At 43.3% G+C, this 16,531-nt stretch overlaps 1 protein-coding gene across 7 annotated transcripts in view; it reads right to left on the bottom strand.

The window, feature by feature from the left end:
• Window positions 1-16,531, bottom strand: part of RIMBP2 (RIMS binding protein 2) — a 1,349,166-nt gene that overhangs the window by 267,654 nt on the left and 1,064,981 nt on the right. For 6 of the 7 annotated variants that reach the window (XM_086942667.1, XM_086942669.1, XM_086942670.1 and 3 more), the window contains one exon: window positions 8,288-8,446. In XM_086942667.1, the coding sequence (XP_086798793.1) occupies window positions 8,288-8,446 (159 nt within the window). Of the gene's footprint in view, window positions 1-3,516; window positions 4,228-8,287; window positions 8,447-16,531 lie in introns of all 7 variants that reach the window. The other variant, XM_086942673.1, reaches the window with a different exon arrangement.

Here is a 16,531-nt window from a genome sequence, read left to right as displayed (position 1 = left end):
AGTTAGTTCTGTGAATCAGGCCCTCACACACTATAAACCTGTGATTTCACTCATCATGGGACACACTGGTTTGTGGTTTTCCTTGTCACTGGAACAGACTGCACTTTCTTTACAATAAAAATGTTTTGTGTGATTTACTATATCGATGATCTTCAATATAATTTAATGACAATATATGCTGGTCTGTCAAGAATGTCTAAAAAATGAAGAATAAATTGAATGATACCAATGGGAACCATTGTGACTAAGGACGTGTTGTGGCCCAGGTTCCCAGAAGTTTAAGGTCAGCTCTTGTTTCATAATGTTAAATCTTCTGATTGTGGCATGAATTATGACTCGTTTTACAGTGATGGCATCATTGTTTTTGTATCAATTTGTAATTGTTCTACCTTTAAATAACTTTAAAGTGGCATGTCCGTATGCCTTCCCTTGATCTTTTATAAAAACCAATAGCAAATTTAAAAAAGGACATTTACATTTTATAAACGTGTTGGTACAAAAACAAATGAAACTGCCAGCATTATTTTTGAAAGAAATTGTCCAGTTGGCCAGGTGTGTTTTCTTTTTAAATTCAAATTTGTTTTTATTGATTTTAAGAACAACAGCAGGCAGTACCATACTAAGGAAATGTATCAGGCATGAAAGGCAATCAAGACATATTAGCACATATTCTCTCTGGATCAGATAGCTGGTTAGTTGTAGTTGACATAACAAAGGTATATTGCCTGAGCTGCAGTTGTCACATGCAGTGAGGTAACGAAATGTGTTTTCTTTTTTACAGTGAAAGTGCTTGTGAAGAAAATCACAATAACTGGTTCAGTTCTTTTGAATTTAGCTTTTCTTTTTGGCTAATTTTTAGGAACTTGTCCATATTTTTATACAATATATTCTGTACATTGCTCTATTTCTATTAACCGAATTTCTGGAAAAAAAAGGTACACATTAGAAATTCAATATGTACACTTACTTGGACATACACTGCTCTCTTGTGTACTTTTCTTACACTCGACAACAGCATTTTTTGGATTGAAATCCTATATGACATCACAAGGAGAGGCGGAGCTTATTTTCAACTTATGTTAAGACGCGTTACAATCAACATTAATCATTTAAAGCTCAGTGCTGGTCAATGGACCATAACATATATTTTAAAGAGACCTGTACTTTCCTTCTAAATTAAAATTGGCCAACAGTTTGACATTGGTTCCAACTTGAAAGTTCATTTTAAAATATTTCTTCCTAAACATGCATTTAGAGTGGCAGGCCGACAGCAGCTTTGAAACCATTGAACTTGTAAAAAAAAGTTGTTGCAATATCGAAGTGGGATAACCTTTGACCTGCTGTGCATGTGTGACAAATTCTTTCCACTTCACAAGTGAGGAGGTCAGTTTGTTTTATTATTGGTCCAGTCAACTTTCATTAAAGACTGACAGCAGCCTGCTGTACACGCGCACACTTGATCTGGAAAATACAAAGAAAACAGACTCTCAGAGCCTGTATATCCCGTTTCTGGTGCGAGGCAACTGCCTACAACAAAGTATTCATGGTTTAAAAAAAAAAAATTATTCTTGTCAATTGTTTGTCTGCCACTGAGGTACCTTTTGAACGTTACTTTAAGAGTGCAGATCATGGAGGAATAAAGTTGCGATTCCTCCCAGCAGTGCACCCATTCACCGTGTTCTTTTTAATCATACATCACCCAATAGTCCTTTGAAAAACATATTCAAGGAGCACATTGGCTACTGTATTCAAGATCTCATGTGAGGTGATACAACCCGTTCAGTCTAAACAAGACCCTTCCTCTCATAAATTCTGGATGCTTTCCTGGCACCAATGCTGGACTCCGTAGAGGAGGGGTACTGGCTGTGGGGTACTTTGGGTCGCACTCATGATTGGCTGAAACATGTCGACCTAACACCATCTACCCTTGGATGTGAGAGACCATTATTCCCTCACTGCACATCCACTATCACTGCTTTTAACTCTATCCAATGCATTCACTATTCCATTTTCCCAAAAGGATGGATCACCTTGAGGTGGTTTTAAGTTTATTTCACAAAATATTTACTGCGTCACACAAAATCACAGCTCCACTGTAATCAGGCATTGTAGCACACCTTATATGCATAACGCATCCAAGGTGGGAACCCAATGGTGAAGCACGCCACCAACTAGGTTAGTGGGTGAGGGTTCTTTTAAACAACCTCATGGTTTGCCTGACACAGGAGTGGAAGACACTTGTGACACATTGTCGACATGGTAGCAAGCTCGTTGTCATCTGTTTGTTGTATTGATAATGAGAAGAAGTACAGGCTGTTTTCTTCTTCTCGCTCTATTCTTGTTTTTCGTACTTTGGGTCTCCACAAACCCTCCATCCTTTCCCCAGAATGTGCAGGTCACTGGCATCACCTCTGGACACTACCCCTACATACAACCCTGCTGCAGCATGCGAGGTGATCATGATAACCTCACCATGCTGAAAAACCCACACTCCCAAGGGTATCCGTAAAGCACCTGAAGCCATACTGCCAACTACTACGAATGCCCAGGACAGGTCGGGCTCCCCTTCCTTGGCAATCCATTCACCATTGCAAGTGGCCTCACATCCGTGACCCTGATAACTCCACCTTCTGGAGAGATAGATCTTCTGACAATCCACCAACGCTTAAACATGTCTCTACTACTGAAAAATTCACACATGACCTTTGGACAATGGGTGCTACACACAATAGCATCTAAAATCAAACATTGCCAAAAGATGGTTTATAAATGTGTTGCATGATTTCATATATTAATTATTTAATACTATTATCATTATTTTTTTTAATATGTTTTCAGAAGAAACAGTGTGCCTAGAAGCGTGTAAGATGCAAGAAAGACTCAAACAGGAAAAGTAACATGACAAGTGGCCCTGGCATGCGACTGATCTGTCCCAAGCCTTACTGTATTTCCAAGGCACCATCCTCTTTGGCAATCCCTAAATTTCCCTACAGCTCATCAGGTATAGTTGAGTTCTGCCATGACTGACACACAGAGATGAGGGAACTGTGCCGCAGCTGCAGGCGCCGCAGCCTGGGCTGCTATTGATTGCTGTGTACCTTGCTTTGCTGTGAATTTAGACTGAACAACAGCATAGCAGAGAACATCTCTATTTACGTAAACAGGCATTGTATGCATGACGTGTACCCAGCTGTATGCAGTGAATGCACAAAGAAATATAGTCTTAAGAAACGTCACTTCAGCTAACCCTTAATTAAAAATTAAATTCAGTTGCCCTTCAACAGATACAAAGCCACAGCAACCGTTGTGCCCGAGAAAGGCTCATTGTTACATCTAGAAGCAAAGAAATAGATTTCAGCCCTACCAGAAGCAAAACAGATGCACAAATGAAAAGGTGCGGAGCAGAAAACCAGGGATCAGAGCCAAAGAAGGGACACCCAGGGAGAGAAGGGTGAAGGAGACTTAGGTTTGGCAAGCAGGTGTTAAAAATGTTAGAAACAAGCTGAGGTCACACACCAGTGGGTCAATGTGGGATGGCTTTGAGGGTGGAGATGCTTCCCTACTTTCAGGAAGTTTATATTCGCTCTTCCGGGCCACCTGAGATTCTCCACTGCTTAAATTATCGTTTCTAGGCTGAAACATGAGTATGGCACTGGTTCGGTTGTCTGCAACACAAGTCGTTAAGTCGTCATAATCTTCTTCAACACTACTTTGCCTGGTTAGAGTTCTCTTGCGAGCCAATGTTGGCCTGGAGCTTCTTCGGTCCGGGCAAGGACTGACTTCTGAACTGAAAACCTGAGCATCTTTTGGGGGCACTGAGTTCAAAGAACTCCTGAAATTAAACCGCAACTCTTCCTCCTCACTCCCACAGTCTAATCCGCTGTCTGGACTTCTCGTGAGGAATTGAGTTAGTTTGCTCCCTCTCTCTTCGAAGGGGAAGTCTTCAATGCCAGGAGCGCTTCCTGCAGCCCGGTGCTGAACTGGGACGCATAAGCCTTGCTGTCGGCCATCTTGGTCTGTCTCAACAGTGCGGCCTCCACGGCCTCTATATCGCGCCCTTTTCAGTTTACAGGAGACACCCAGAACCCTTCTGTGTGACAGTTCGGCGTATTCGCCCTCCTCTTCTGCCACTTCGGGAATACTGAAAAGTTTTTTCCTGTGATGGCACTGTTGAGGAAAGTCAGGTTCTTCTGCAAACCCCGCTTCTGAGCGTCTACTCCTAAACTCCTACGAGAGCATGTGATGTTAAAGAGAGGCAGGGGACAAACAATGAGTGGTAAATAAAACGAGGAGAGGGGGAGAAAAATAAAGAAAGAATTAGTTATAGAGGCAATGGTAGACATGCAGTTTATTCCGTGAGGGAAAAGTCATGCTGTGAGTGGAACTCTGTGAAAACAAAGATATGATTAAGAGCTTGCTTGGAGCTGAGATCAGAACAAACACAGACAGCTGGCTGTATACACTGATGCTTCAATAAAGTTAATTCATGCAGTAAAACAAAGAGATGCAGAAAGATGCAGCCAAGTTGAGGGTGAAGTTGAGCGATTGTTGGCTTCTGTTTTTATCCCAACGGTCTTTCTCTCTACAGATGTGTGTTCTTGATGATTTTTCTATGGGAGGAGCCTGGAATGTATAACTGGCTGTTTTTGTGCAGACAGGCTGTAATCACTATATAAACTCTAAAAGCAGATAGTGATAGACCCTGGTTTAGGTGCAGATAGTTAGCTCGCCGATTACTCGAGGAACGCTACATCTGAAGGAGAATCGACACATGAAATGTCTTTGATATCCTTATCGTCTAAGAAGTCCCTGCAGTGGAATGTTCTCCAGATGGAAAACTCCCTCAGTTTACCTGTAGAAATCAATGACCTTTTATTACTTGATCTACTACTTACCCTGAGGATCAAAACAATCCTTTGTGACTGTGAAGACTACAAAAGCATTGGTTAATATACATGGTGGGCACGGGCTTGGTCTTGAGGAGTGCAGATAATACCGTACTCAGTAAAGAATACGGCCGCGCTTCCTCTGGACGCCTCTGGTCTACCCCTGACCTATACCTACAAAAATCAAAACCTCCTTAATCAGAGATTGACAAAAGCAATATTCAATTTAGCTACTTTCTCACACCTCACCAAGCCTCACAATCTGAGGTTTAAAATATATCACTTTGACTGCTCATTCATAGTGAGTTAACCCAATTCCAGAACTATCTTTTCCTTCAAACTTCTCCTTTCATCCTCTCATATTCTCTTATCCTCAGTTGTTTCTCCTGAGATGTTTTCCCAACACCTTGGTCCTCAAAACAATATAAGTCTTCTCTTTTCTATTATGATCCTACTTTGATGCCAGATAATTGCCATGCAAATCATATCATTGCTTGAAATACCAGCATTTGTAAAGTGCACTGCTACCTCCGGAGAGGTGTCCCGGCACTGGGGGCCGTCGGGAAGATTACGCGAGCTATTGCCCAGAGTCTCATGGTGCTGGGCTAACCTGCCGCCGGGGATCAAACGGTGTACCCCGTGGTCCGGAGTCAGGCACCCTGGCCGCTGCGCCACACCTCTGGACAGCTTTGCTTTTTTTCTATGAAAATAATAATATAAAAAAAAGTATTGAACTGAAAACAGAACTTCCTCCGGAAATCGGATAATATTCTGAAACCTGCCAACTCTGAACCAAGCCCGTTGTCCTCCATCTCTGGGTTGTCAGGATGATGACATCTTCTCAGCATCTGGAAATCTAAAATCTGTTCTGGCACCTCTGCCACCACCCTGTGTGCCACGTTCAGCTGAACTTCTCAGCACCTCTTTCCACTGCTCTATTCGGGATAATGTTCCTTCACAAAGGACTTCACAAGGAAGAGGTGGAATATTGCCAGCGTTTCCCTAGCCCCCCTCCAAGCTTACAACCAAGGAGCAACTAATAAGTAATGTGCAATGCTCTTCTCTGTTTAGCACTAGCTGCCTTCCCTGCAGCAGTTTGCTTTTCCAAACGCACCCGCTGGCCTCCTCATGCTGGGACACCATGTCCTCCCTAAGATGTGGCCTTCACGTCATAACTCCCTATCACTGTTAAGCAAAACAATATATTTTATCTTGTTATTAACTGGCAGGTACTTTTGAGGCCCAGATAATAATTCAATTTATTTATTCCCAGGTGTCTAGAGCTTCCTCCTCACATTCGTCCCTTGCCAGAGGTTCCGCTAGCCACGTTTAAAAGTCCACCGTGTTGAGTTCCTTTTGGTGGACCTGGACACACATGAAAAAGAAGCCAACACTGACATACTGAATTTAGTGGTGGCAAGCACTGGGTATTGTATTTTGTAGATTACACAACCCAAGTGCTTTCTAACTTTGGAGGTGATGACAAGGCAGGTAAACGAGAGTGCTATGTACAATGCCGACGCAACCCTACAAGAGCCCGCACCACAGACCAAGCCTTGAGTTCACTTACGAACAAAGGGCCCGAAAAAGCATATTCATTGATTGGAGAAGTCAATAATAAGGGCTCAAACTAAAGAGATTAAATAAGTGGAGTATTAGGAATAGGTTTATCCAGCTCTGGTGGGTCCTGTAGATTAGGAAGAGGCTGGGATTTTTAACCATTTCTGAGAACACATGTGTGTCCTACAGAGGTTCCCAGGGGTCCACCACAGCCACAAAACTATGACTGATCAACCCTTACAGTAGAATAAAGTCCCACATGGAAGGGATGTTCTGAAGCGGCTTACAGAACTGGCTCCCTGCTTCCACTACGACTAACTCGATATCCTCCTCTTAACCACTAGACAAACTACACTTCTGATTCACTAGGCTGCATACCCTCCTTGTAATCACTAGCGCATGCCTCGTCTTCATAACCAGAGCTCTCCTCCTTTTAACCGCTAGAGCATATTGGCTCCTCTAAATTGTAAGACCACACCACCTTCTGCGGTGAACCACATATACTTTGCAGTGATCTGAACATGGCTAATAGTCAAGCCAAACAGCCTCAAGTTCCCTCAGACTTTGAAATGTAATAATAATGATGATGATGGTGCGTTATGTTACATGTGCAATGCATGTGAATTGGGATTAAGTGATTTGCCAGCTGCTGAGAAGCGTTTCGCACACCAACAGATCATGGCCAGGCGCATGCATCCCTTGCAGCATCTGGACTTTAAGAAGGTGCGAGTTTACAACAGACAGGTCCACCTTAAAGAGAAGTGGAACAGGGCGGGGTTCGGTCTCTCTATGCACAAACATCTACACGTGATCCTTGGTGGCCACGACCCAGATGTTTCTATGAAGAGACAAGAATCAAACATTCTCTCACAAAAGGGGTGTCCCTGAGAGTGTGGCTGTTTCCATACTGAGGTTGACCACTATACTCTGGTGTCGCCCCTACTTCTTCCGCAAAACGTGTAGTGCACCAGACAGATTTTGTTCCCTATGGAGTAGTGGACCTTGCTCCCATTCGACCAAACATCCCATTTTAGGCATATTCATTTCCAGTGATGCTAGCCGACTCAAGGCGCCCTTTGCACAGGATACACCTGCTTGGGATGGTCCAGAGGACCTGGGTTTGGAGAAACTTGTGTGACAGATTTTGAAGGACCTTCGACACATCGGGGAAGCTGCAGCGAGTTCTCTTAGTGTAAACCGCGTTGGCTCTTCAATCAGGAGCGGATGCTGCCAGGTTCAGTGACACCAAGAAGCAAAATACAAGTTTTCACAAAATGTCTGCTGCATAAAATAGCCTAAGTTATAACTCACAATGCCGCGGACCTCGATGCATCTTATAATCACAACTTATTAGTGGCCATGAGTTGATTACAAAGTGTTTCATCTCTACTCACCCATGTGATACACACTAAGTGAATGGAATTTCACATGTATCCATGATCCAACCCTGGTTTGGACTTTGAGAGGGTCTTGTGGTCTACAAAATGATTCCAGTATTAGATGGTGGTTGGTGGGAACCTGTACCAATTTCACTCTTCCTTGTCACAGTCCTTTCCATTAAAGTATGACTTGCCCTTGGAGAAATGCTGCCCTTTCAGGCACGTCGACCTTGGGCACACATCACCCTTGGAGACACACCGCCCTTGGAGATGCAGCTCCTTTTGGGGAGACCCACCAGTAGACACACCTATCTATTGGCCACATCTCTGTCACCAGGGCACATCTCATTTAACTACTACAGTGCATGAATCACAAGACCCCACAAGACCCCAACCCAGTCCCTTGACAGAGTGGACCGTGCCTGCGGGAGCCCACCCACGGTCTATGCCTACATCTCTTACCTTGAGGGTATTATGAGAGGTGACACTAATGCGTCGTCGTGCACCATCTTCTAGCTGCATCTCTGTGTACAGCTCCTCTTCGTCCTCCTCCATAATGTCAGACAGATCAGAGCCTCTGCTGCTCTCCGTTTGGTAGTCATCGCCCTGGGTGTACTGCGGCTGGTCAAGAGAAGAAAACAAAAGATGGTCAGAGCGCAAGCAAGCCAAGAGGAACTAAGCATTAATAGCAATCCGCCAGCCCCAAACAGGGGTATAGGGGAGGTATTGGGAGAAACCTCAAGGGACTGGGGTATGGGAAAGGCCATATGAGAGAGTGGGAGTTGGAGAAAGCTCAGAAAGGGTGGTCATGGAGGGGAAGAAGAAGTAACAGCATTAAGGCAGCTCAAAGCTAGTTCAAACTCAGTACATAGTTAGTGGTAGCCAGACCTGCAAATCTAACCAGATCACCTGCTGTGACATTCTTAGGTTTGGTATTCTTTAACATTCACATTTGGAGATTAAAAGGTGTACCTCTTTCAATCCTTGCTTGAATCCTGTAATTGCAATCTATCAAGGATCATTTTTAGATCTCAGCTACACACAGATGTAGCTCTCCGTTGGGAGACCTATTGTTTCCAACACAAATTCCATACTTAGAGCAGGCTCTTGGTCACCCCTTGCTCACGGTTGAATGGATTTCTTGTCTGTCTCATGTGTACTCTTGTTTTAACTTAACTCCCTCTCCTTGTGTTTGTCCTGCCCAGGAGCATTTTGGTCTTGTACTCTTCTGATGAGATAAGCTGCCTTTTTAGGTTGCACCTGGGCAGCGCAAGCGCTGCTCTGCGATGCATGCTGTATTCGAGTATGGACTTGAAGCTCTGCCCACTCCCTGCCATATTTTTCATTGGCTTGTGTCATTGTCCTTTGTAAATGCAGGCTTCTGATACGTTATTAGTCTTGTTAGTCCCTCTTTAATACCGTCTTGTCTTCATTTGTAACCTCCCATGAGGACTGGTCCTTGTTAGGTCGAGCTTAGAGCAGTGAGCATGCGCTGCTCAAAGAAAACAACGACTTTTCACACGCTCGTGCGTGTGTGTTTATTTTTAGCATCTTTATTGGGCTTTGCGTGTGTCTTTCGAAAGCAATTGGGCAAAGACGGGGGCATGTCCCACCTTTCCCAAGAAATGTATCCGCCCACGGCCTACGTCTTGCGGTTACGAGCAGGGGCACCATCTGTTCGGGGTCATGTCACCATCTGTTTAGGTTGAGCCTAGCATATCTGTTTTGTGTCAGGTTTCCTTTCCGCTTCCATTAGAAGGCGCGTCCCCTCCACCCCGGCAAGGGACACACCCCACCTCCACAAGAGTGAGCTTTCACGGACGCGCTTGTTTTAATTTTTCCAGCCTGAGCAGATGTGTTCACGTGAGCACGTGCCAGACCTCCCTGCATTGTCGCCACTGAAGGTTGTATATGACACGGAGCGTGCCCAGCGGACATTACTCAATACTTGTGTAAGAGCAGGGCGGTACTGACAGCTTGGAGTATGTGGCGTGGAGGCCTTCATCTCTTCTTCGTCTTGTTTGTAAGAGCTGCACGCCAGATGGATGAGCCCATAAGCATTCTCGGTTGGGGGCCAGACGACAAAAAAATGTGCTTTATGTTATGGGTTTGTGTAATACATTCCAGCCTTGTGCCTTATGCTCGCACGGAAGGAGGTTGTGCAGCTGAATATAGGCACTCAAGAGTCGAGTTGTGCTTTCATCTTTGTTGTAAACGCAGCCACAACTTCTGAATTTGTGCTTCTCAAATGTATGCGACTGGTAGTTTAGGACATCTATGGTTCAACCTCTTCTTTAAATATCATAACCCAATGCATGCTGTTTCCCTGAGCATGCTCTGGACTAGGTTGTTTATGTAAGTTTTTTTTTTTAATAGGATGGCCTTACTTCCTGTATTGGAGTAATATATAGCACCGTAGCCAGTGTGTCTTGGTCCCTTGTGCATAGAAGGAAATAGGGCCCCAGGGCGCATGCAGCAACTTTCAGGGTTCGGTTGGCATCGCCAGGCCACTGAAACCCGGTGCCACTGCACCTGCTGCACAAATGGACTAAGTCATGTTTGCTTTACATTCGAACAAAATAATGGTCTGCAATTCTTTGTCTCTGACATTTTCCCACATTCATTATGGATTAAAATTGTTTGCCACGTTATATTACCTTTTGCTATATAATTTCCAAGTTTCAACCAAAATAAGTTATTTTTCTGCCTAGAACGGATCTACATTAGTTTACATAAAAAAAACAATGTTGCGCTGTACGAGATAGTATTGGTGTGTGTTAAATTTATAAAAAAATAAAAGCGAAGTAATACTGTCACGGATTATTGCGCATAATTTGCCTTTGCTTTTTACATAATTTAGACAACCGTGAGCATAATTTGGAGTTCTCTTGCTGCGTTGTTCCAGTGTTCCTGCTTACATGTCATGGTAGGGACATAGTAAAAACTTTATAATTTAACATTTTAGGTATCGATGTTGAGGATTTGCAGGGCCTAACAGAGAGAAAAGCCTCAGAGAGCCTACAGATAGACATACCACGAACAGTAAGGGGGAGGTGGCGGGCTAAGGGGAAGGCTGGCTTTTCAAATTAACAGGTGTTCAACATTTTGCTGCTGGGTAGATGGTGTGGTGAGTCTGTGGCGTGTGGGGTGGGGGGAGTGGGGTGGGAGTGGAAAGGGATCTGAAAGGGCGGCTCCGAGGCCAGCAAAGGAGCTCGAAGAGGGAGATGTCTATTGGGATCATCAGGGTCAGGCTAGTATATAGGCAGGGCCACAGGAATTATGCGGCAAGGGCGGCCCAATATATGCGGCAAGGACAAGTAAATTATGTGGCAGGAAGTTGCCAGCATTGAAAGGTCAGGAAAAAGTTGAAGACATTTTATATGTTAATTCTTTTTTTAATAAGGTAGTTTGTTTGTACATAATGTTTACTTGGTTATATATAAGGTAAAACAATGTTTATATCACTTTATTATACCTTTTCACCATGCTGCACAGCAGCCACATTGACCTACAATATAGCTTGAAGACAATGCATGAGTGGTAAAGGCATCTACGTGGGAAAGGTATGCTCTGGCTAGACACTTATAAAGTCCCAAAGGCAAGACCTATTGGCTATGCCAATGCTTGTTTCCTCTGTTGATACACTGTATGTCTTATTTAGTCTGTAAGCACTATTTTCTTTAATGAGTTTCTACTACAGCAGGCACGACATGCTTGCTTGCAACATTCAGTGCCCCATGCACACTTTCACTTTACAAGCAGTCCGGGACAATGGCGGCGGCTTCTTTGAATAGGTCCCGCATTTACAAGAGTTTGAGCTATTGGCATTGTAAATGACAATGCCTTTTATTTATGTGTTAATTATCAAAACAGATAAATAAAAGGCATTGTCATTTCCAATACCAATAGCTTAAAGTCTTGCAAATGCAAAACCTATTGCATTGCAAATGCTTGTTTGTATTTATTTCTTTATCTACCAGCACAGCATGGCAGTGCATGAATTTACCCTGCATCTTTTCTTTATCAGCTCTCCATGGGAGTCATTGTGTTAACATGCCCTCTTGCTCCAGTGCAACTTTTACAGATTTTTAGGTTGAGCATTCGAGACCTCTTGTATATACTTTAGTATATATTTATATGTGTATGTACGTTGTGGGCTCTGGAGATCAGCCCTAGGACGTGTCTACTTCTGCTTAGGGACTTTCTTTTCTGTTCAACTGCCTCTATTTAACTTTCTTGATAGAAAACGAACAGTAGAGTTCAGTAAAACACCAGAATTGCTTTCTGCTTGTTCAACTGCCTCTATTTGACTGTCTTGATAGAAAACGACCAGTAGAGGTCAGTAAAATATCAGAATTGCTTTCTGCTGAGGGACTTTCTTTTTTTAGGTCGAGCCTGAGCACTGCTCTGCAAAGATCTGTGGTAGTTCAGTACTCAGAGAAGCTTCGCCCGCTCCCCCCACCCTTATTTTTCATCGGCTCATGTGTCTGTCCTTTGAAAATGCTGTCTTCTGATTCATTATGAGGCTTGTTAGTCCCACCTTAGTACAGCCGTGTCATCATTGTATCCTCCCGTGGATAGTGGCCCCTTTACTTGGATGCTACACGGTTCGTGTACATTTCGTTTATTGAGCCAGAACAATGGCGTAGGCCTCGCAAAGCGAGGTTTCTCAGCTCCGTGCTCTTTTCCTCTCCTGTGACACCAACGGCTCGGGCACCTGGAACGAGAGGACTTTGCATTACGTCAGCCCGGAGGAGGCAGAGGCTGCGGAGAGGAGGCTCAGGGGCCAATGAGCGGGCTCCCAGCGAGCCGGAGGACGAGCACGGAGGAGAACCCTTTAACCTGGCTTGTTTAACTGGGTATTTGTATTTCTTTACCTTTCATGCAGCACACCGAGCATCCTCTTCTAGAGCATACATTTCCTTGGGGTTTGGTCCTGGTCATTATCCTTCGACTGACTCATTTTTTCAAAGCAGTTCAGAGTCCTAAACTCTGAGTAGCTATAGTTAAGTAGAAGCATCAGATTGCTCCCCTTGGCTATCACTCCCTCCTTGGCACGTTTTTGCCAGTTGCCTTGGATGTAATGAAGTTTGGTAACAATGGGGCGACCCTGTGTCCCTCAGAATCTCAGCATGTATATAATAAACCACAATGGTTCTGTTGGGAAGAACTCAATTGCTTTGAAAAAACACATAGGGCCCGATTCACAAAACTAACTGAAGACAAATCCCTAAACTACTACTTTTGGTATTCACAGAAGTTAGGATTTTGTCTTAAGTTTGTCTTAAGACAGACTTTGGACAAAATCCTAACTTAAGTCTATCTTAAGTCTGTCTTAAGTCTGTCTTAAGACAAACTTAAGGCAAAATCCTAACTTCTGTGAATACCAAAAGTAGTAAGTTTAGGATTTTGTCTTAAGTTAGTTCTGTGAATCGGGCCCAAAGTTTCTTGATACCCATTAAATAAGTGTGAGAAGTATAGTACTTACATTGGTTAATTCATGAGATGTATCACAAAAAACATTAGAACACATATCAAATTACATAGAAACACAAAAGCAAAACACTTAATAGTAAATGCTTGAAAAAAGGCTCTTCTTTTATATCAATTAAGCACATAAATCAATATTTACAGGAGTCTGTCTGTCTGTCTACTGATCTCTGTCTATTCATCTCCTCAATCACTGTTTATGATCACATAAAATCTTTACTATATTGGGTCACAAATGCCACCATTTCCCATCCGTGGATAACGGCATTTACACATTGGTAGAATAAATCCTTGTTTACTCAAAATCAGCTTTACATGTGGAGTTCATCTGGTCCAAACCCATTTCAGAAATGTTAACTCTACTTCCTACGGTTGCTCTCTGTTGGAGAGCTGATTTGAGGGTGCGCGCGTCATTCACATGTATTAGGTGACCCTCTGCTTGGAGGTAAGGGTAAGGTTATCACTCAATGTGTGATTTCTATTTTTCATTTCACAGCAAAACATAGAATTATGCCACGCAAAAAAGCTTGTGAAGGTACCAGACCAAGACCCCGGGGTACCGGGTGCGGAAGACATCCATGGCCCGATTCACCGAACTAACTTAAGACAAAATCCTAAACTTACTACTTTTGGTATTCACAGAAGTTGGTATTTTGTCTTAAGTTTGTCTTAAAACCGACTTAAGACAGACTTAAGTTAGGATTCTGTCTTAAGTCTGTCTTAAGACAAACTTAAGACAAAATCCTAACTTCTGTAAATACCAAAAGTAGTAAGTTTAGCATTTTGTCTTAAGTTAGTTCTGTGAATCGGGCCCATAGCCTCTATTTAATACACTTTACTCCAGTATTTCCCAGACTGTGGGTCGCCAGCCGATGGTTGGTGAGTCACAAAAGTCCAAGCAATAAATAAAGATGTCTTTAGATTGTGTATTCATCTTGTACATTTGCGACTTTTCAAAGACAGAGGTCAAATGTGAGGCCATGTCTTCTGCTGCTTAATTTTATGTCGAGCCTGGGCAGCACTTGCGCTACTCTACGAGGCATGCTCTATTCAGGTACCGACATGAAGCTCCGCCCACTCTCCACCCATATTTTTCATTGGCTTGTGTTACTGTCCTTTAGAAACTGTAGCTCATTCATTCATTGAGTCATGAGTCATTGAGTCATTTATCATTTTGGGGGAGAGGATGTAGCCTAACAGTTAGGGCCGTCAACCTCAAATCGCCACATGTGTTCTTTTACAAACAAGCATTTGCAATGCAATAGGTGTCGCATTTACAAGAGTTTTGTAAATGCAAGCATTGCAAATGCTTGTTAAACATGGGGTCTGGTGTATACAAACTCTTGTCAACATACAGTCAGAGAAAGGAAAGTACAGTGAATTATGTGACAATCTAACTGACGTGCACATAAAGTGTGAAAGGAAACAATGTAATCTTTTCTAACCACACAACCAAATGTAAATACCTGTAGGTGAACTGTACACATTCAGCTGTTACGAAAGCAAAAACAAAGCAATTTGGGGGGGAATTTGGAAGCGTGATGGAAACAAAGATTTTAATAGGATCAGTACAAAGCAAGACACTTTACTTTGCAATGCACAAATAATAAATATTTACTGAAACCAAATTTCCATACATTATCATTTGTGTACAGTATAGTTTCATCAGTAAAGCTGTACATCTGTGCAAATGTAGTGACTATTTCAATTGAAAATGCGCTGTCTGTAAATGACACTGTGGTATCACATGATGCTTTAGTTACATTAAAAAGATAGCCCGCCTCATGTCTATTAAAGCTAGGTGGGTCGCAAACGTTTGTCATACTAAAAAGTGGGCCGTGGTTCAAAAAGGTTTGGGAAGCAATGCTCTGCTCACTTCTGTGAACAGAACCGCCACCACATATCCCTTCAGTCCTCGGAACCCTTTCACCTTCCGCTAACAGGACACCAGCCCTTTAAAGTCAAGACACTTCTCAATGATTTTGATCCTTATCGAAAACTTCTTTCATCGTTGGCTTCCATTTTTAGTTTATTATATTCCAACATCTTCCAAAATCTATTTTAAGGCACGGCCATTACTTCTCATCCCCTCTCAAAGATGCAGGCTTTTGCTTGGCCACCATGGGCCATATTCTGATCTACAAAAAATGTGTATTATCTGAACCCCAATCTACACTCCAGGTTCAAAGCTTCTGAAGACAGAGCTGGTCAACCATCATGGCTGTCGGAAACAGTGATAGGCCTCATTCCAGCATTGCGGAACACAATGGCGTACAAGCTGGAGGACCAGTTGTCTTCCTTCTGCTAGAAGATGTTCTAACTACAGGTTATCGCTCTGCCACGTGTCAATAGCAGCCACGCTGATGAGCCCCCAACCCCGGTCATAAATGTATACGGACTACGCCTGAATTTGTAGCCTCCTACCCTTCTCTAACACTCATATAGCAATGACTGGGCAAAACCACGCATATTAACACGTGGCTTGTCAGGTTGTAGACCTTTCGACAAAGCACTTAGGGCAAGCAGCTTGAAGCCATTACAAGTTCTAGCTCTAGTGATGAGTTCAGCAGCTGCACCTGAGCAGATCCTCACAGCTCAAATGGCTTCTGTTTGTCTTCCTTGAGGATTCACTCAGTTTTAGAAGCCCAAAACTATTGCCATGCAGACCAGATGTACTCAAGGGATTCCACTGCCTGGTGTTGAGCGCAGCCTTACCACGAGGAATGGAGCTGTTGAGCAAACCCTGGAAAGGGAAGTGTTGAGAAAGAGCAGAGGAAGAGAACAGCAGACGTGGTCAAGGACAAGAGATGAAGGTTACAACTGGTCTTCCAGACTGTGTGCCTGGTTCAGGGGCAGTATTTACACAACGTATCAACATTTAGTGATATTTCTGTCCAACATTCTGTCTCGGAAGCAGCAGAAGGCAGATGACTCCGATGTGGACCTGGGTCTGTAACGCGTCAGTGTTAATGGCGCCATAACTGTATGTATGGAGTGGTACTTTTATAGCACAAACCTACTTATGCACGGTAATGATGGCATAATATACAGCCACTATTTTTAGCAACACCATGACAACCACCTTGCAAAGCATAGGGGTCTTTCAATGCAAGGTCATTCAGTTATCCCTGGTGTGGTCTGGAAAAAAAAACCTGAGTTGATAGGAATGCCTGAAATGTGGACAATGATAACGTACACCTGCTTTAGGGGTACATT

The sequence above is a fragment of the Lissotriton vulgaris genome, chromosome 11 (genome assembly GCF_964263255.1).
Source record: "Lissotriton vulgaris chromosome 11, aLisVul1.2, whole genome shotgun sequence".
Classification (NCBI taxonomy): domain Eukaryota; kingdom Metazoa; phylum Chordata; class Amphibia; order Caudata; family Salamandridae; genus Lissotriton; species Lissotriton vulgaris.
The sequence above is the reverse complement of the archived record's forward strand: the minus strand, read 5'-3'. Positions and strand labels throughout refer to the sequence as shown.